This window comes from Trachinotus anak, unplaced genomic scaffold, assembly GCF_046630095.1.
Source record: "Trachinotus anak isolate AG129_WGS33_773 ecotype Australia unplaced genomic scaffold, CSIRO_AGI_Tana_v1 ptg000031l, whole genome shotgun sequence".
NCBI classification, from domain to species: Eukaryota; Metazoa; Chordata; class Actinopteri; order Carangiformes; family Carangidae; genus Trachinotus; species Trachinotus anak.
This window is the reverse complement of record NW_027273882.1, coordinates 4,113,135-4,135,481: the sequence shown is the minus strand read 5'-3', so window position 1 is coordinate 4,135,481 and position 22,347 is coordinate 4,113,135. Positions and strand designations below refer to the sequence as shown.

General features: G+C 39.1%; 1 protein-coding gene across 2 annotated transcripts; it reads left to right on the top strand.

The window, feature by feature from the left end:
- The first annotated feature begins 806 nt into the window (after positions 1 to 806).
- Positions 807 to 4,005, top strand: LOC139612456 (putative uncharacterized protein DDB_G0279653). 2 transcript variants are annotated; one of them, XM_071468051.1, is made up of 5 exons: positions 807 to 2,071; positions 2,198 to 2,307; positions 2,814 to 2,832; positions 3,014 to 3,080; positions 3,117 to 4,005. In XM_071468051.1, exons 2-5 carry the CDS (start codon positions 2,199 to 2,201, stop codon positions 3,834 to 3,836), a joined length of 915 nt encoding a protein of 304 aa, XP_071324152.1. In that variant the 5' UTR covers positions 807 to 2,071; position 2,198; the 3' UTR covers positions 3,837 to 4,005. The 2 variants fall into 2 exon arrangements, with proteins under 2 accessions (XP_071324152.1, XP_071324151.1); XM_071468050.1 differs by having other exon boundaries at positions 809 to 2,071; positions 3,014 to 4,005.
- The last annotated feature ends 18,342 nt before the right edge of the window (positions 4,006 to 22,347 follow it).

Genomic DNA, 22,347 nt, shown 5'->3' with positions numbered 1-22,347 from the left:
TTAGAAAAAGTCAGATAAAATGCTAACTTTTGCAAGAAATGAACTGAACTTGCTCCTCTTTGTGGCAATACAACAACACACATTTTTTTTGGCTGGTCATACAACAACACAAATGTTTTTTGGTCAGTAGCTTTTTTTTTTTTTTTTTTTGCCATTAGATCTACTCTGTTTCTGGTGGTATGCTGTGAAGCATTCCTGCTTTGCATTCAAACATAGGAAAACATTGTGTTTCTGGCATTTCCATCTTGGGACATCCTTTGGACAGGGGTTGGCAGTTGCACATAACACAAATCTGGTTGTGGTTTTGAGGGTCTTGGGGTGTTGGTTTCTTCCGAGACCACATCTGTGGTGGAGAGGAAGATCATGGTCGGAAAAATTTGGATACTGGCTTGTTGACTTGCGCCCAAACTGGAGGCAACTGCCAAGCAGAACCTTTTGACAGGCACTAGTGTTTCGTTCAGTAGGCCACAGTCCGTCGAGTAGATCAGCCAGGCATTTAAGATGCACAGGTCAAGAATGTATCCAAACAGGGGAAAGTACCATCGCCCTGAATTGACTGGGGTCTTGTACCTGTGTACCAGCATGGCAATCTTTGTGTTGACCTTTTTGCTCCACCAAAACTCAGCACGACTTGACATGTCATGAGTCAGTTTTCTCTTTCTCACTTCCTGGTTTGCAGGCAAACTAAAAAGGCATACCATGACACAGTGACATCTACTGGATTTTTTAACATAACTAAACCAAGTGAAAGAGATGGTTCAATCAGGTGAAGTTCAACACAATTTTAAAGGAGATACAGTGACTCAAAATGTTCGCTACCAAATGGTTGCACAAAACATTAAAGGGATGATTATAAATAAATTACTTTCAGATTTGCAGATTTGTTCTGCAGCTAATATTTTTAATAATCAATGAATCAATCACATAAAAACTGATAAAAATGTCCATTATAATTTCCAACAGCCCGAGGTGATGTCATCAAATGTCTTCTTTTGTATGGCCAATATTTTCAATACACTGTAATGTAAGTGAAGGGAAAGCAGCTAATTCTCATATTTGAGAAGCATTTTAAAGCAACACTTATTGTAGTAATCAATTGTCAAAACAGTTGCCAATCAATAATCTATCAACAGACTCATCAATTGATCCGCTCTTCATGGCAACTTTAGCGCAGAACAGCATTTGCTTATTGTTGAAAGTCTTTATCCTCCAAACGCTGTGTGATTGATTGACAGCTGAGCTAACAGAGGCACAGAGTCACAATATAAGAAAAACTCAACATTGGTTGAGAAATAAGGACGATGCCATTTAGCATCCAAACTGATGTTTTATCAGATTAGCTCAACCAAGAACCTAGGACAAGTACAGTCATTTAGCTGTAGAAGAAGAAAGTTGTTTTTTTTTCCCATGTGTGCCTGCTCTTTGGAGCAGATTGTCTTGTCGTGCAGGTAGGCTGAGAGTTATTAAAAAACCCGGTCTGTGAGGAATTCAGTCAGAGTTTGTGAGGGGTTCTCAACTTTGACAAGTTTATTTTTGATTTTTTTATGTCAGCATGTACCATTACTGTATGTAACAAGTATTTTGTTTTTGTGGCACAACAATGAGGATGTTGACCTTTCCCCCAAGTTCTCTCAAATACCTTGTTCATACTGGTTTCACAACATTATGATAAGAGAAATTTCTCTTGCGCACTGACCGCTCTGGCTACCTGAACTCTGGCTTCTTCTATTACAGTGTAAAATACATGGGGAAGCCATGTTTTTTCTCATAGTTGTTTGTTTTTATTCATTATCGAAGCTCCTTGAATTAATAAATAACTATTATATTCAAGACACCTGATTTTACGTAGTTTCCCTTTCACCTAATGAACTGGATTGTGACAACAGATTGAGATAAGATAAACACCTTCCACCTTCATGTTGCTAAACACAAGAGACAGTCATCTCTGCTGTTATAAAAGAGATGTACCCCACAACACCTAGACTCAGAGTTTCACAACAGCTGTAGATCTCACACGGCTCTCTGGTCTTTGACAATAGTTTTCTGACTCCGACAGTCAAACTGTTGAAAGGTAAGATGCAAAATTTCCTCTTCACTAATAAATGCAAAGTCTTTGGGGTATGTGACGACAGTTGGCCCTGGATATATATCACGACTTGATGTGACCATTAAGATACTGTATACTTTTGTTTTTCAGGATGAAGGGTGTTATGATCTTTCTGGTGTTGACGCTGGTCATCCTCATGGCTGAACCTGGCGAGAGTGGAGGTGTAACGACTAAATTCTTCCCCACAGGCAAAGGAAAAGGTAAATCAACTCACCACGTTTAGTTTTCACTTGAATAAGCTGAACCCCAGTTGATGTCAACAGGCTTCTTCAGTCAGTTGTAAGAACTATGTGGCCTGCAAAAGCTGTCAATAATAATTTGCCTATGAGAGTTTGGCTGGAAATCTGGGACCTGTGGGTAGTTGCCCACTTTGCTAGGATGGTAATATGTCCTTGGCTACAGCCTACATTTCAGCTCTGCACGTTACTTTTCCTGTGCTCTCCTTTAAGAAAACCAAAAAAAAAGAAACCAAGAGAGAGAAATTTTTTGTTTTATATTTTCTGTTTCAATGAAGGCAACCCCGAGTTTTCCATTAATGTTAATACATTTTTAAAAGTTTATATATGCTATGCTAAATAGGGGAACTAAAAGTAAAGTGTTCGCATTATTTTAAACATAAATAATAAATAATATTAAGCAATGGCATAACAATGACTATCATATTGCTATGATAGTATTTAATTTCTGTCTCCTTGTCTGTTCACAGGCCAGTATCCCAATGGCGGGTAAGGACTTTTGATTGCTACTAATAACAGTAATTATAAAAATATAAGTAAGTATAAAAAAAAATAACCAAAAGATCTACCAAAAAACAAAAAAACAATACCAATTAAAGATTAAACAAAAGTATATGATATATACATCTAGAAGACCTGGTGAATCTGATTTCTCTCAATTCCTTCCTAGGTATGGGCCACAGAATTCGCCGCAGAATTCGAACAAGAATGGGCAGCAGAATTCGCAGCAGAATTCGAACCAGAACGGGCAGCAGAATTCGCAGCAGAATTCGCAGCAGAGTTCGAACCAGAACGGGCAGCAGAATTCGCAGCAGAATTCGAACCAGAACGGGCAGCAGAATTCGCAGCAGAGTTCGAACCAGAACGGGCAGCGGAATTCGCAGCAGAATTCGCAGCAGAGTTCGAACCAGAACGGGCAGCAGAATTCGCAGCAGAGTTCGAACCAGAATGGGCAGCAGAATTCGCAGCAGAATTCACAGCAGAGTTTGAACCAGACTGGGCAGCAGAATTCGCAGCAGAATTCGCAGCAGAGTTTGAACCAGAACGAGCAGCAGAATTCGAACCAGACTGGGCAGCAGAATTCGCAGCAGAGTTTGAACCAGAATGAGCAGCAGAGTTTGAACCAGACTGGGCAGCAGAATTTGCAGCAGAATTCGCAGCAGAGTTCGAACCAGAACGGGCAGCAGAATTCGCAGCAGAATTCGAAACAGAATTGTCAGTTGTATTGGCAGCAGAATTCAAACCGGAATGGGCGGCAGAATTTTCAGCAGAATTCGTACCCGAATACGCAGAATTGGCAGCAGAGTTTGAACCAGAACGGGCAGCAGAATTCGCAGCAGAATTCGCAGCAGAGTTCGAACCAGAACGAGCAGCAGAATACGCAGCAGAATTCGAAACAGAATTGTCAGTGGTTTTGGCAGCAGAATTTGAACCGGAATGGGCAGCAGAATTTGCAGCAGAATTCGCCGCATAATACGCAGAATTGGGGGTAGCAGCCAGTTGCATACTACGGTCAACTTCCCAAAGCTGGCTGAAAGTTCACAGAGATGTGCTATTATCAGCTATGGTTTGGCACAGGAATCAACGTAACTTCAATAAAATGTTTTGCAATGAAAATGAAGAAAAAAAATAAATAAATAAACACATGGATAAGCAAACAAACCAGTTGTGCCAGATTTTCTTGAATCATGTAAAGATCATTTAGGGAATTTTGTCACAGCTTCAATTGGTGTTGAAAAATGTGAAAACTGTGCCACCTGGGCGTCTCCTTTGGTGAGTGATTGACAGACTTTTGTCTAATTGGTTTTGTTGGACAGTGCAGGACAATTATAGGTGACATGTACATCTGGAGGGTTTTTCACACTAAAGCTTGCACAGTATTACCAGCAAATCTCACCCAGAGACCATCCTGAGTCAAACAACAGTGTGTCTGTTGCAATATGAGATATTAATATTCATTTATAACAAATACTGATTGTTTTATGAGTTGTATTAGTTTCTACAAACAGAGACCATATAGAAACTTCAGGACATTATCCTTTGGTCACTGTTGGCATGATGTGTAAACATGTCAATGATACTGTGCGATTAGAAATTGAGATTAAAACCTGCTCATCTGCCAACAGAACTTGACACTGTAAAACACAATAACTAATACAATGCTGCTTTATAGTATGTTTGACAACATGAGCATGGATCCATAAGCTCCTCACAGCTGTTAGGCACAGAATCACATCACCTTTATCTCCCTGCTGCTTATTTTTTGGCTCTAATTATCTATACATATACTACAACCATATAGATGTATGGACAGTTTACTGTATCTATGCTTTACTGCTCAGGGAGCACAGAACTGATATTTGAGTGTAAAAATGTGCAGAGTTGGGCGTACTGTTTGAAAAATGTTATCAGCTACTCTACAAAAAAAGGAATCACTAAAGCAGTTAAGACAGAAAAACTACAGGGCATCAGTAGCCTGCAATACTAACATTCTTCATGTCAGAGGCTTTTATGTAATAGGAAAATAAAAGGTTGAATCATGGTTCTTGATCCTCTTGCTACTCCAAAGACATTTACAAGCAATGTTTGTTCATTTTTAGTTTTTTTTTCTTTGTTTTTTTTTTTTTTTGTTTCAGACTTCTGCTTTTTTGACCCTGGAGCCTGGCTGAGTGCTCCCGGGTCACATTGAGGCTGTAGTGAGCTACAAAGAGAATACAAGATGTTGAGCTGTGTTTAAAGTCAGCAGCTTCTTGTTGGTTAAACAGGCAGGTAGCCCATTCCTCCTCTGACGCTTTTATTTCTGTCCTCACAAAAAGAAAAGAAATAAATAAACAAACTAGGAGTGACCTCTTTCCTTTACAAACGCTTAGTTGGTGTGAATCTCATGAGATCATACATTACTGATGTGCTTCAATTATTTTGTGAGAACAGTCGACTAAAGCTGCAACAGTCAGTCAATAAAACTGTTTTGATAACTGATTCATCTTTTTATAAATTTTCCAAGCAAAACTTTTGGAGGCATTAGGTTTTCTGGTGGTCCATACGTTGGTCCATCCCATACTCATGAACTTGATAGCTCAGTAATGCCTTGAGGGAATTTCTTCAAATTTTGTATAATTTGACTTTGGTGGTAAAAGGTCAAAGGTCAAGGTCACTGCTACCTCTCAAAACACAGATTGACCTCTTAAAAGTGATATCTCTTGTGATATTTCTTCAAATTTGGCACAAACTTTAACTTGCCATCTAAGCTGACCTGATTAAAACACACACTAAGGTTTGTGTGACATGAAAGTTAAATTAAGTGACAAGCTGATTATTTAAAAATCAACAATGGTACTGCAATCGGGCAAAAAGCACTTTTAAAGGATTTACTGAAAGAAGTTGTACATACAGTATAATGTAATACTGAAAATCTGAAAGTCTTATGGCTCTGCTCAAGTTAAATACATTTCTCCTCTTATACAAACTGTAAGTGCACACTGATTGGCTGATGAAGGCCTGAAGACACTTTATTTAACAAAGCATGTTCAGGTGTAGGTAGGTGAGGAACAAAACCATTTCAATGCATGAACACTCACAAATATAGCAGTCACCCTTTAGAGTTAACTGGGATGATTTGTGGATGTGTGATAAGGGAACATGACACTTGTTGGAAGTCAAATTTTAGACTAGCTGGACCTGTACCAGTCTTGAACTATTCATATACACTACTCACAATAAGTTAGAGATATTGTGAGAGACTCAGTGGATTTCATACATACGGTGTTTGTTTCACTTCAGAGATTTTTGGGATAGGGAGGCAATTGTATTGGGGTGATAGACACACCTCATTTTGTGTTTTCCACGTAATGGTCTTACTGTGTACAGTGTGCCTTACATATTGGAGCCAATACCAAAAAACTAAAAGACAACCCTTTTCAATGTGGCATCAATTTCAACATTCTGTGGGTATAAAAAGCTGGTATTGTCAGTAAGTCATTCCAAGTTCATCATTCAAACAGCCATGAACACATGACGTCACTTAACGGACGAGCAGCGCCACCTGGCCATAGCGCGCCTTCGGATCGGTGGCAGGCAGTCAGATGTTGCTCATGAACTTGGTGTGTCTCAAAGTGTCATCAGCAGACTTGCATCAAAAAGTTTGTGACAGACCCAGGAGTGGAGCCCCACGAGTGACAGACCGCAACGATGACCAGTACCTAAGGACCTATGCACTCAGACATTGTTATGCAACTGCCACACAGCTGCAGGCCCGTTTACGAGATGTGAGGGGTACTAGGGTTTCCAGACAAACCATTCGCGACCGACTCCACCGCTTTGGCTTGAATCCCAGACGACCGTTGCAGGTGACTCCACTGACACCAATACACCGCCGTGAACGTTTGCAGCGGGCACAAGACCATGTGACCTGGACAATGCAGCAGTGGTCTACCGTCCTGTTCACTGATGAGTGTCAGGTCACCTTGCACAGAAATGATGGTCGTCAGCGTTGCTGGAGAAGGCGAGGTGAGCGATACGCCGAGGTCAACATGGTCCCCAGGGTTCGCTTTGGTGGAGGAGGTGCAACAGTCTGGGCAGGCATCACCAGTCAGCGCAAAACAGATTTGGTTATTGTAGATGGCTCAGTCACTGCACATTCTTACCTCAGAGACATCATAGGACCCATCATCATCCCCCAATTCCACCAGCACACCCCCAACGTTCTGTTCATGGATGATAATGCTCCACCACATCGTGCCAGAATTGTCACAGCTTGACTTCAGGAAGTCGGAGTGCCTCATATGGTATGGCCAGCAATGTCCCCTGACCTGAACCCCATAGAGCATGTCTGGGACCAGCTGAAGCAGAGACTGGATGATTGTACCCCACCCCCACGTGACCTGGCAGAACTGCGTGTAGCACTTGTGGAAGAGTGGAACACATTGCCTCATAACAACATCATGAGTCTAGTGAGGAGCATGAGACGTCGCTGTCAAGCGGTCATTGCGGCAAATGGTGGAAACACCCGCTACTAACATTGTCAATTTTTGTTATTTGTGGCTATCCTTGTTATTGTCTAAATTTTTGGGGTAATAAATATTAAACTAATGAAAATGGTGTTTCTTCTCATTCATTATTAGTAATATCAAAGGGAACTTTTACTTATTTCATTAAAATTCTGACCAAATAGGAAAAGCACTCATATAAATAACAACATCCCTAACTTATTGTGAGTAGTGTATTTAAGTTTTGCAAGTGAAGCATGATTTGCTGATGTGTGCCAACAAACCCAACTGTTGAATTTCCATTTTCGGGCACAACTATGATCAAAGAAATGAACTAAAGTACTCTGTAGCTTTGAATGAACCACCTCTTACCACTCAATCTAGATGTTGTGTCACAATGTTCATCAGCATCAATGTGTTGATCGCTGATAAAATGTTATTACATAATAACAATGACTTGACATTAAGATGACACCCTGACACCTCCACTTATGTTTGAGGATGGTGTTTGATAGCATGTGGAGAACACACTCATGGCTTCTTTGTGCTATAGTCAAACTAGTCAGACACATTTAGCTGCATTTTTATGCAAAGATTTAGCTAAAGGTGGCTATTCATCACACATTTTTTGCAGCCAGATTTTCCAACAGTCGTCCTCTGACTCAGTATTTTACAAATCATGCAAAAACAACTGTGATGATTAACTGGGGCCTGATATTTACTGTGTAAAAGAACACTGTGTTTGTTTCTTTCACTCAACACCAGGAGTAAGAGAGCAGTAGGGCCTCACCAGCTGGATTCTTATTCCCATGTAAGACCTACATGGGAAGGGAAACAGTATTAAGGTTCCAGTTGCATGTTGTTGTTTTATGGTAAATTAATGTTTCCCACTTTATGTTAGAATTGTAACAAATGTGCTATCTGTACAGCACATTCATTACAGGGCAGGAAATTGAGACTCACAGTAAAATGCGCACAGAAACAGAGAAATGTCATAAATCTATTTACACCAAAGTGTCACAGGAACAAAAGAAAAGACAAAGAAAAAAGCCCAAGCAAAAGCATTTAAATGTAATGGGTTGAAGTGTGAAAAGAGAAAAATGTACTGTAAAGGCCAAATAAATATTACATGAAACATTCGGCCAAACCCTGACTCTTCATCAGTGTGTTCCTGTTCATTGGAGCTGGTTTAACTGTAGTGTGATTGGCCTCAGGACACAAATCCAGACAAGTTGCTGACACACAAGTTGTTTATTTGTGGTTTAAAATGAGCAGATCACCGAATATTTGTTTTTAGTTTTAATTCCAATATACATTCTGTTATCAAGTCTGTAACACTTCAAACTAAATTGAAAAAATTTGGACAATAATGAGGATGTTGTCAGTTCCCCCTTATTGTCTTATCTTTAAAATGCCTCAGTCATACTGGTTTCACAACATTTTGTTGATCGGAAGAAGCAGCATTTCCTCCTTCTATAGAAACATCACGCATTTTCAGGAGAATACATGGTGATATTCAGCAAAGCCATATGGTCCAGAGTTACAGCCACTTCAGGCCATTTGAATCCGATTGTCTAATGACAGCAATATGTGACATAAATGCTCATTTCTATCAAAATGGTTCTACGATTGCAGTTCAGTTCAATGTAGACGGACAATATACTCTACATACTGATGAGGTTATACACAGATATCTGTTCACTAACAATATATCAGATCAATATATCAGATATATTGGAAAATCTAGACATGAACTTTTTTTTTAATGCTACATTGTTCTTCCAAGTCATTAAACATTTTATTCTACTTTAGTATTTCTTCCAGAAATACATTTACCTATTTTGTGTCTATCCATTTCTCACAGCTTGAAAACCTCAAACTTATAGAATTCACATTAGATAAACACAATATATCATCTGTCTGCACAAACACTGGCAACGTGATTTAAACCCCTGCTTTATAAAGAGACAGGTACTTCACAGGCACAGATCCACATCATCTGTGGGTCTCTCAACTGCTGTGGAAAAGTAAGATACAAATGTTTAATCTTTCATGTACTTCACTTTAAAATATGTGAAGAGAGCTGGCAGTTATAACACGGTCGCTGTTGTCTGAATGAATAAAGTTAATGAAGAGATCTATGAAGTTTATGAAGTGGCCACTACATTTTCTTGTTTTCAGGATGAAGTGTGTTTTGGTGTTTCTTATAGCTGAAGTGGGGACTGTGCTCTTGGAGGCTTCAAAGCCTCATGGAGAGGTGCAAATGACTGCTGAATGATTGCAATGACTTGACAGCCCACTGCAAACAGGCTACATCAGTCAGCCATGTACTAAGCGCTAGTATGGGCAGTTCTGGGCAGAGCTTTGGGAAGCTACGCTAAGCAAGCTAAGCTAAGCGTGCTGTTACTGACAGGCCTTTTTTCACAGCAGGCATTTTGACTTATAGTAGTGAAAGTACAGATGTGACTAATGACATTAGTATCAGAACCCTGAAACTGAAGCAGCTTGGAATTCATTCACTACTTACACCTGTGATTTTCTTACATGGACATTTCAAAACCTCTCCTGTAAAAAAGTCTGGTCACGGTGTACTAATAAGAAAAATGACAGTTGGAGTTATTTCACCTTGGCAGGTTCAGTAAAAAACTAACATGAAAGATGTCAATACTCAAGTGTGTGCATGCCCGCACAGTCCTGAGTAGAAGCCTAAACAGGTGAAACAGGTGAACCTGTTGAACCTGGTCAGCCATGGGTGTTTAGGAAAAAGATATTTTAGCAGTTGTTAATAAAGTTGAGTGATTAGTCTGGAAAGATTAAAGCAAAAGTTTGACAAATTTTTAAAATACGCTTATTCGCCTTCTGGTGGTGAATTAGGTGAGGAGATCGATACTACTCTATGACGCCACAGCCAGCAGTCAGTTAGCATAAAAACTGGAAACAGGAGGAAATGGCTAGCCTGGGTCTTTCTAGAGGTTCATCATCTTGGAAAGTTCATGTCCCAAAGCATCAGTAAAGTTTGAAAGGATGAGTCCAGGTATTTTCACAGTTGTGTTACAATCAAATTTTGCTGAAGTGCTTCTCGTATGTGAGCTAAGGATCATTTTTTTTAGATCCTGACATACATGTTTGTTGTTTTGTTTCATTTCATTTTTGCAATGACAAGGCTGACATGTAAACTGACAGAAAAAAAACTAATGTTGCTAATTAGCTGGATCTGCTGTGCAAGCTGTAGATGAGTTAAGGATACCTTGGAAATATATTAATTTTAAGCCCTCAACTTTCCACAATCACTAGCTGTAAAATAAGTTTTCTTCCCCTTACAGATGCAAGTTCAGTTTGGAGGCTAACCACTTTCTCACACCATGAAAAACAACAAATGTGAGAAAATGCATTAAATAATATAATGATATGGGCCCCACCCACTGAGAGAAACAGTTATTTCACTCCTGTTTGACACAGAAATTCATGTCAGGTGTAGATCTCACTTCAGCTGACTTTGCTCTCTTTGACAAGTCTATTAACTCTGATTATCAACCTGAGGACAGGTAAACAATACATGTTGTGTCTGTTTTTTTTCCTTTAGGATGTGATGAGAGCTGGCACTTTATGTCAGGGCTGAACAATGGCTCGGACTCAGATGCAGATTGACACAGTAAGCGAGTTCACAATGTCCTTTAATAAGGCAAAAGTCAGTACACAGGAGATCAGTCCGCGGAGCAAAGGTATCAGAATCGGTAGGCAAAGGCAGGGTCAAAAACCAAAAACAAGACAAGATACGAAGAAGGCACACGGGGAATAAAGGCTGGAACGTAGTCATAAAAAACTAGGTGAACTGGCACAGAAGGGAGGGAACACAGAGACTAAATACTCAGGGAGAGGGAAGACAATGAGACACAGGTGCAGCACATTAGGGCAGGGCAGGTAATCACACAAGGGGAGGACACATGAGGGCAGGAAGTGAGGAACCTGAAACGAGAAAAGAGGTGAGTATAAAAATAAAACAGGAAGTACAAGACAAAACACAAAAACAAAAAAGGGAACTCAGCTATCCAGCTGAGGCATGACACTTTAGATACTTTATGATTTGACCTGTAGCCTTGAGATACATTTGGATAAATCAATGAAGTGAATGTAGAGATCTGTTACAGCTAAGACAATATATTACTGAATATCTAGAATAACTGATGGTATGGAGTAGAGATGGGTATTGGAGCAGTTATAATGTTATAAAGCTGACTCTAAATGTGTTATACTTTTGTTTTGCAGGATGAAGTGTGTCATGATTTTTCTTGTGTTGTCTCTGGTCGTTCTCATGGCTGAACCTGGAGAGTGTTTTATTAAACACCTGAAAGCCATCTGGTCTGGTGCCAAGGCTATGTATAGAGGTGCCAGGATGGGATGGAGAGGTAACGCACAAGTGAACACACATGATGTTTCTGCTTCAATAGATACACCACTGATTTGTAACACAAGTAGCATTAACATATTAAAAAGCACAAATAGATGCACAATATTTTCACCACTCAGTGTACTAACCAACTATATATATATATATATATATATATATATATATATATATAGATAGATAGATAGATAGATATATATATAGATATATATATAGATAGATAGATGGATATCACTTCGCTACATTCTGTGTTTTACCATATCATTTATTTATTATTGGCAGCTGCATTTGTTAAATACAGATTTAAAGAATTATTAATGTACTAATTTCAAACTGAAATTGAAATATTGAAATATTAATACTTTGACAATCTATTACTTCACGTCCTGTAATGTTATTTTTATGTCTTTGCTTTTATAGTCCACAGAAACAACGTCAGGATGAGGTAAGAACATCTAAATAGTTTTTACTGTTTAAAGAAGAAAACACCTGTGAAACAGTCTCAGCTACTCTAACTACTTATAGACAGCCCTAACTTTCATTCCCACTTCTACCTAGGAACGCACTGCGGTACCGGCTAAGAGGCTCTGCACCAGATTACTATGTAGATTGACGATATTATCGCGGCTGAACCTGTTCATTTTGAAGAGTCTGAGCTATAGCTTTTTGCTCTGCAATGCCACAAACAAATGGATCAGGAAACTCTAGACTACAAACCAGTGGGCTTGGGTTTGAATAAAGCACTTCAGATGCAGTGAGTTTTGGCACAGCTCAAAATGATTTTGAAAAATGTTGAAATTGCTTACTTTTGCAAACTGCACAACCCTATCCCTATAAATAAAACTGCAAGACAAACTGTATTTTGTATTATTATCTAAGTAACTAAGTTCCTTTAAAGGGTATATTGGTGTTATTAGTGTCTGTTGTGTGTTGTATGCTTCCATCAAAAATAAGGTTGTATTCAAAACACATTAGTATATTTTCTGTAGAAATGATGATGATCATATTTCATACAAAAATCATTTACAATCACAATGATTCACATTAATCAGTCATGGTGTGCATGGGGCAGGGTGGGAGTAAATGTCCTCAACAAGAAAAGTGTTTTCTTTGCATTTGTTTGGGGGGAGGGCTATAAGAACAGTCTATTGTTTTTTTGTTTTTCTTTTTTAAACAGACCCTCTACCAAATGGTATACGAGTCCCTTCATGGTAAAAGTATAAACACAATTTTAAATAGCAAAAACATTCAGAAAAATAAGATGCTAACTATTGCAAGAAATGAACTGAACTTGCTCCTCTTTGTGGCAATGCAACAACACACATTTTTTTGGCTAGTTATGCAACAGCAAAAAATTTTTTTGGTCAGTAGCTTTTTTTTTTTTTTTTTTTTTGCCATTAGATCTACTCTGTTTCTGGTGGTATGCTGTGAAGCATTCCTGCTTTGCATTCAAACATAGGAAAACATTGTGTTTCTGGCATTTCCATCTTGGGACATCCTTTGGACAGGGGTTGGCAGTTGCACATAACACACATCTGGTTGTGGTTTTGAGGGTCTTGGGGTGTTGGTTTCTTCCGAGACCACATCTGTGGTGGAGAGGAAGATCATGGTCAGAAAAATTTGGATGCTGGCTTGTTGACTTGCGCCCAAACTGGAGGCAACTGCCAAGCAGAACCTTTTGACAGGCACTAGTGTTTCGTTCAGTAGGCCACAGTCCGTCGAGTAGATCAGCCAGGCATTTAAGATGCACAGGTCAAGAATGTATCCAAACAGGGGAAAGTACCATCGCCCTGAATTGACTGAGGGGTTATCAACTTTGACAAGTTTATTTTTGATTTTTTTATGTCAGCATGTACCATTACTGTATGTAACAAGTATTTTGTTTTTGTGACACAACAATGAGGATGTTGACCTTTCCCCCAAGTTCTCTCAAATACCTTGTTCATACTGGTTTCACAACATTATGATAAGAGAAATTTCTCTTGCGCACTGACCACTCTGGCTACCTGAACTCTGGCTTCTTCTATTACAGTGTAAAATACATGGGGAAGCCATGTTTTTTCTCAAAGTTGTTTGTTTTTATTCATAATCGAAGCTCCTTGAATTAATAAATAACTATTATATTCAAGACACCTGATTTTACGTAGTTTCCCTTTCACCTAATGAACTGGATTGTGACAACAGATTGAGATAAGATAAACACCTTCCACCTTCATATTGCAAAACACAAGAGACAGTCATGTCTGCTGTTATAAAAGAGATGTACCCCACAACGCCTAGACTCAGAGTTTCACAACAGCTGTAGATCTCACACGGCTCTCTGGTCTTTGACAATCGTTTTCTGACTCCGACAGTCAAACTGTTGAAAGGTAAGATGCAAAATTTCCTCTTCACTAATAAATGCAAAGTCTTTGGGGTATGTGACGACAGTTGGCCCTGGATATATATCACGACTTGATGTGACCATTAAGATACTGTATACTTTTGTTTTTCAGGATGAAGGGTGTTATGATCTTTCTGGTGTTGACGCTGGTCATCCTCATGGCTGAACCTGGCGAGAGTGGACCTACCTATGGATGGGGTAACTCACCACGTTTAGTTTTCACTTGAATAAGCTGAACCCCAGTTGATGTCAACAGGCTTCTTCAGTCAGTTGTAAGAACTATGTGGCCTGCAAAAGCTGTCAATAATAATTTGCCTATGAGAGTTTGGCTGGAAATCTGGGACCTGTGGGTAGTTGCCCACTTTGCTAGGATGGTAGTATGTCCTTGGCTACAGCATACATTTCAACTCTGCACGTTACTTTTCCTGTGCTCTCCTTTAAGAAAAAAAAAAAAGAAACCAAGAGAGAGAAATTTTTTGTTTTATATTTTCTGTTTCAATGAAGGCAACCCCGAGTTTTCCATTAATGTTAATACATTTTTAAAAGTTTATATATGCTATGCTAAATAGGGGAACTAAAAGTAAAGTGTTAGCATTATTTTAAACATTAGTAATTAATATTAAGCAATGGCATAACAATGACTATCATATTGCTATGATAGTATTTAATTTTTGTCTCCTTGTCTGTTCACAGGTTATGGCGGGTAAGGACTCTTGATTGCTACTAATAACAGTAATTAATACAGTATAAAAAAATAACCAAAAGATCTACCAAAAAACAAAAAAACAATACCAATTAAAGATTAAACAAAAGTATATGATATATACATCTAGAAGACCTGGTGAATCTGATTTCTCTCAATTCCTTCCTAGGTATGGGCCACAGAATTCGCAGCAGAACTCGAACGAGAATGGGCAGCAGAACTCGCAGCAGAATTCGCCGCATAATACGCAGAATTGGGGGTAGCAGCCAGTTGCATACTACGGTCAACTTCCCAAAGCTGGCTGAAAGTTCACAGAGATGTGCTATTATCAGCTATGGTTTGGCACAGGAATCAACGTGACTTCAATAAAATGTTTTGCAATGAAAATGGAAAAAAAAATAAATAAATAAACACATGGATAAGCAAACAAACCAGTTGTGTTTTTTTAATCATGTAAAGATCATTTAGGAAATTTTGTCACAGCTTCAATTGGTGTTGAAAAATGTGAAAACTGTGCCACCTGGGCGTCTCCTTTGGTGAGTGATTGACAGACTTTTGTCTAATTGGTTTTGTTGGACAGTGCAGGACAATTATAGGTGACATGTACATCTGGAGGGTTTTTCACACTAAAGCTTGCACAGTATTACCAGCAAATCTCACCCAGAGACCATCCTGAGTCAAACAACAGTGTGTCTGTTGCAATATGAGATATTAATATTCATTTATAACAAATACTTATTGTTTTATGAGTTGTATTAGTTTCTACAAACAGAGACCATATAGAAACTTCAGGACATTATCCTTTGGTCACTGTTGGCATGATGTGTAAACATGTCAATGATATTGTGAGATTAGAAATTGAGATTAAAACCTGCTCATCTGCCAACAGAACTTGACACTGTAAAACACAATAACTAATACAATGCTGCTTTATAGTATGTTTGACAACATGAGCATGGATCCATAAGCTCCTCACAGCTGTTAGGCACAGAATCACATCACCTTTATCTCCCTGCTGCTTATTTTTTGGCTCTAACTATCCATACATATACTACAACCATATAGATGTATGGACAGTTTACTGTATCTATGCTTTACTGCTCAGGGAGCACAGAACTGATATTTGAGTGTAAAAATGTGCAGAGTTGGGCGTACTGTTTGAAAAATATTATCAGCTACTCTACAAAAAAAGGAATCACTAAAGCAGTTAAGACAGAAAAACTACAGGGCATCAGTAGCCTGCAATACTAACATTCTTCATGTCAGAGGCTTTTATGTAATAGGAAAATAAAAGGTTGAATCATGGTTCTTGATCCTCTTGCTACTCCAAAGACATTTACAAGCAATGTTTGTTCATTTTTAGTTTTTTTTTCTTTGTTTTTTTTTTTTTGTTTCAGACTTCTGCTTTTTTGAACCTGGAGCCTGGCTGAGTGCTCCCGGGTCACATTGAGGCTGTAGTGAGCTCCAAAGAGAATACAAGATGTTGAGCTGTGTTTAAAGTCAGCAGCTTCTTGTTGGTTAAACAGGCAGGTAGCCCATTCCTCCTCTGACGCTTTTATTTCTGTCCTCACAAAAAGAAAAGAAATAAATTAACAAACTAGGAGCGACCTCTTTCCTTTACAGACGCTTAGTTGGTGTGAATCTCTATTCAAGCAGAGCTTTAAATGAGCCAAGAGACCACTGAGATCATACATTACTGATGTGCTTCAATTATTTTGTGTGAACAGTCGACTAAAGCTGCAACAGTCAGGCGATAAAACTGTTTTGATAACTGATTCATCTTTTCATAAATTTTCCAAGCAAAACTTTTGGAGGCATTAGGTTTTCTGGTGGTCCATACGTTGGTCCATCCCATACTCATGAACTTGATAGCTCAGTAATGCCTTGAGGGAATTTTTTCAAATTTTGTATAATTTGATTTTGGTGGTAAAAGGTCAAAGGTCAAGGTGACTGCTACCTCTCAAAACACAGATTGGCCTCTTAAAAGTGATATCTCTTGTGATATTTCTTCAAATTTGGCACAAACTTTAACTTGCCATCTAACCTGACCTGATTAAAACACACACTAAGGTTTGTGTGACATGAAAGTTAAATTAAGTGGAGTGAAAGCTGATTATTTAAAAATCAATAATGGTACTGCAATCGGGCAAAAAGTACTTTTAAATGATTTACTGAAAGAAGTTGTACATACAGTATAATGTAATACTGAAAATCTGAAAGTCTTATGGCTCTGCTCAAGTTAAATACATTTCTCCTCTTATACAAACTGTAAGTGCACACTGATTGGCTGATGAAGGCCTGAAGACACTTTATTTAACAAAGCATGTTCAGGTTGTTTTGGTAGGTAAGGAACAAAACCATTTCAATGCATGAACACTCACAAATATAGCAGTCACCCTTTAGAGTTAACTGGGATGATTTGTGGATGTGTGATAAGGGAACATGACACTTGTTGGAAGTCAAATTTTAGACTAGCTGGACCTGTACCAGTCTTGAACTATTCATATACACTACTCACAATAAGTTAGAGATATTGTGAGAGACTCAGTGGATTTCATACATACGGTGTTTGTTTCACTTCAGAGATTTTTGGGATAGGGAGGCAATTGTATTGGGGTGATAGACACACCTCATTTTGTGTTTTCCACATAATGGTCTTACTGTGTACAGTGTGCCTTACATATTGGAGCCAATACCAAAAAACTAAAAGACAACCCTTTTCAATGTGGCATCAATTTCAACATTCTGTGGGTATAAAAAGCTGGTATTGTCAGTAAGTCATTCCAAGTTCATCATTCAAACAGCCATGAACACATGACGTCACTTAACGGACGAGCAGCGCCACCTGGCCATAGCGCGCCTTCGGATCGGTGGCAGGCAGTCAGATGTTGCTCATGAACTTGGTGTGTCTCAAAGTGTCATCAGCAGACTTGCATCAAAAAGTTCGTGACAGACCCAGGAGTGGAGCCCCACGAGTGACAGACCGCAACGATGACCAGTACCTAAGGACCTATGCACTCAGACATTGTTATGCAACTGCCACACAGCTGCAGGCCCGTTTACGAGATGTGAGGGGTACTAGGGTTTCCAGACAAACCATTCGCGACCGACTCCACCGCTTTGGCTTGAATCCCAGACGACCGTTGCAGGTGACTCCACTGACACCAATACACCGCCGTGAACGTTTGCAGCGGGCACAAGACCATGTGACCTGGACAATGCAGCAGTGGTCTACCGTCCTGTTCACTGATGAGTGTCAGGTCACCTTGCACAGAAATGATGGTCGTCAGCGTTGCTGGAGAAGGCGAGGTGAGCGATACGCCGAGGTCAACATGGTCCCCAGGGTTCGCTTTGGTGGAGGAGGTGCAACAGTCTGGGCAGGCATCACCAGTCAGCGCAAAACAGATTTGGTTATTGTAGATGGCTCAGTCACTGCACATTCTTACCTCAGAGACATCATAGAACCCATCATCATCCCCCAATTCCACCAGCACACCCCCAACTTTCTGTTCATGGATGATAATGCTCCACCACATCGTGCCAGAATTGTCACAGCTCGACTTCAGGAAGTCGGAGTGCCTCATATGGTATGGCCAGCAATGTCCCCTGACCTGAACCCCATAGAGCATGTCTGGGACCAGCTGAAGCAGAGACTGGATGATTGTACCCCACCCCCACGTGACCTGGCAGAACTGCGTGTAGCACTTGTGGAAGAGTGGAACGCATTGCCTCATAACAACATCATGAGTCTAGTGAGGAGCATGAGACGTCGCTGTCAAGCGGTCATTGCGGCAAATGGTGGAAACACCCGCTACTGACATTGTCAATTTTTGTTATTTGTGGCTATCCTTGTTATTGTCTAAACTTTTGGGGTAATAAATATTAATTATTGTGAGTAGTGTATTTAAGTTTTGCAAGTGAAGCATGATTTGCTGATGTGTGCCAACAAACCCAACTGTTGAATTTCCATTTTCGGGCACAACTATGATCAAAGAAATGAACTAAAGTACTCTGTAGCTTTGAATGAACCACCTCTTACCACTCAATCTAGATGTTGTGTCACAATGTTCATCAGCATCAATGTGTTGATCGCTGATAAAATGTTATTACATAATACCAATGACTTGACATTAAGATGACACCCTGACACCTCCACTTATGTTTGAGGATGGTGTTTGATAGCATGTGGAGAACACACTCATGGCTTCTTTGTGCTATAGTCAAACTAGTCAGACACATTTAGCTGCATTTTTATGCAAAGGTTTAGCTAAAGGTGGCTATTCATGTCACATTTTTTGCAGCCAGATTTTCCAACAGTCGTCCTCTGACTCAGTATTTTACAAATCATGCAAAAACAACTGTGATGATTAACTGGGGCCTGATATTTACTGTGTAAAAGAACACTGTGTTTGTTTCTTTCACTCAACACCAGGAGTAAGAGAGCAGTAGGGCCTCACCAGCTGGATTCTTATTCCCATGTAAGACCTACATGGGAAGGGAAACAGTATTAAGGTTCCAGTTGCATGTTGTTGTTTTATGGTAAATTAATGTTTCCCACTTTATGTTAGAATTGTAACAAATGTGCTATCTGTACAGCACATTCATTACAGGGCAGGAAATTGAGACTCACAGTAAAATGCGCACAGAAACAGAGAAATGTCATAAATCTATTTACGCCAAAGTGTCACAGGAACAAAAGAAAAGACAAAGAAAAAAGCCCAAGCAAAAGCATTTAAATGTAATGGGTTGAAGTGTGAAAAGAGAAAAATGTACTGTAAAGGCCAAATAAATATTACATGAAACATTCGGCCAAACCCTGACTCTTCATCAGTGTGTTCCTGTTCATTGAAGCTGGTTTAACTGTAGTGTGATTGGCCTCAGGACACAAATCCAGACAAGTTGCTGACACACAAGTTGTTTATTTGTGGTTTAAATGAGCAGATCACCGAATATTTGTTTTTAGTTTTAATTCCAATATACATTCTGTTATCAAGTCTGTAAGACTTCAAACTAAATTGAAAAAAATTTGGACAATAATGAGGATGTTGTCAGTTCCCCCTTATTGTCTTATCTTTAAAATGCCTCAGTCATACTGGTTTCACAACATTTTGTTGATCAGAAGAAGCAGCATTTCCTCCTTCTATAGAAACATCACGCATTTTCAGTAGAATACATGGTGATATTCAGCAAAGCCATATGGTCCAGAGTTACAGCCACTTCAGGCCATTTGAATCCGATTGTCTAATGACAGCAATATGTGACATAAATGCTCATTTCTATCAAAATGGTTCTACGATTGCAGTTCAGTTCAATGTAGACGGATAATATACTCTACATACTGATGAGGTTATACACAGATATCTGTTCACTAACAATATATCAGATCAATATATCAGATATATTGGAAAATCTAGACATGAACTTTTTTTTTTAATGCTACATTGTTCTTCCAAGTCATTAAACATTTTATTCTACTTTAGTATTTCTTCCAGAAACACATTTACCTATTTTGTGTCTATCCATTTCTCACAGCTTGAAAAACTCAAACTTATAGAATTCACATTAGATAAACACAATATATCATCTGTCTGCACAAACACTGGCAACGTGATTTAAACCCCTGCTTTATAGAGAGACAGGTACTTCACAGGCACAGATCCACATCATCTGTGGGTCTCTCAACTGCTGTGGAAAAGTAAGATATAAATGTTTAATCTTTCATGTACTTCACTTTAAAATATGTGAAGAGAGCTGGCAGTTATAACACGGTCGCTGTTGTCTGAATGAATAAAGTTAATGAAGAGATCTATGAAGTTTATGAAGTGGCCACTACATTTTCTTGTTTTCAGGATGAAGTGTGTTTTGGTGTTTCTTGTGGCTGAAGTGGGGACTGTGCTCTTGGAGGCTTCAAAGCCTCATGGAGAGGTGCAAATGACTGCTGAATGATTGTAATGACTTGACAGCCCACTGCAAACAGGCTACATCTATATAAGAACGGTCTATTGTTTTTTTGTTTTTCTTTTTCAAACAGACCCTCTACCAAATGGTATACAAGTCCCTTCATGGTAAAAGTATAAACACAAGTTTAAATAGCAAAAACGTTAAGAAAAAGTCAAATAAAATGCTAACTTTTTTTAACATTTAACATTTTTTTAGCTAGTCATACAACCGCACAAATGTTTTTTGGTCAGTAGCTTTTTTTTTTTTTTTTTTTTGCCATTAGATCTACTCTGTTTCTGGTGGTATGCTGTGAAGCATTCCTGCTTTGCATTCAAACATAGGAAAGCATAGGACATCCTTCGGACAGGGGTTGGCAGTTGCACATAACACACATCTGGTTGTTTTGAGGGTCTTGGGGTGTTGGTTTCTTCCGAGACCACATCTGTGGTGGAGAGGAAGATCATGGTCGGAAAAATTTGGATGCTGGCTTGTTGACTTGCGCCCAAACTGGAGGCAACTGCCAAGCAGAACCTTTTGACAGGCACTCGTGTTTCGTTCAGTAGGCCACAGTCCGTCGAGTAGATCAGCCAGGCATTTAAGATGCACAGGTCAAGAATGTATCCAAACAGGGGAAAGTACCATCGCCCTGAATTGACTGGGGTCTTGTACCTGTGTACCAGCATGTCAGAAAGATCAATGCTTCCCATATGCTGATTGTTGGCAGGGATGAGTGATGGGCATGGGAAGGCAATCTTTGTGTTGACCTTTTTGCTCCACCAAAACTCGGCACGACTTGACATGTCATGAGTCAGTTTTCTCTTTCTCACTTCCTGGTTTGCAGGCAAACTAAAAAGGCATACCATGACACAGTGACATCTACTGGATTTTTTAACATAACTAAACCAAGTGAAAGGGATTGCTCAATCAGGTTAAGTTTAACACAATTTTAAAGGAGATACAGTGACTCAAAATGTTTGCTCCCAAATGGTTGCACAAAACATTAAAGGGATGATTCTAAATAAATTACTCTCAGATTTGCAGATTTGTTCTGCAGCTAATTTTTTAAATAATCAATTAATCAATCACATAAAAACTGATAAAAATGTCCATTATAATTTCCAACAGCCCGAGGTGATGTCATCAAATGTCTTCTTTTGTATGGCCAATATTTTCAATACACTGTAATGTAAGAGAAGGAAAAGCAGCTAATTTTAAAGCAACACTTATTGTAGTAATCAATTGTCAAAACAGTTGCCAATCAATAATCTATCAACAGACTCATCAATTGATCCGCTCTTCATGGCAACTTTAGCGCAGAACAGCATTTGCTTATTGTTGAAAGTCTTTATCCTCCAAACGCTGTGTGATTGATTGACAGCTGAGCTAACAGAGGCACAAAGTCACAATATAAGAAAAACTCAACATTGGTTGAGAAATAAGGACGATGCCATTTAGCATCCAAACTGATGTTTTATCAGACTAGCTCAACCAAGAACCTAGGACAAGTACAGTCATTTAGCTGTAGAAGAAGAAAGTTGTTTTTTTTTTCCCATGTGTGCCTGCTCTTTGGAGCAGATTGTCTTGTAGT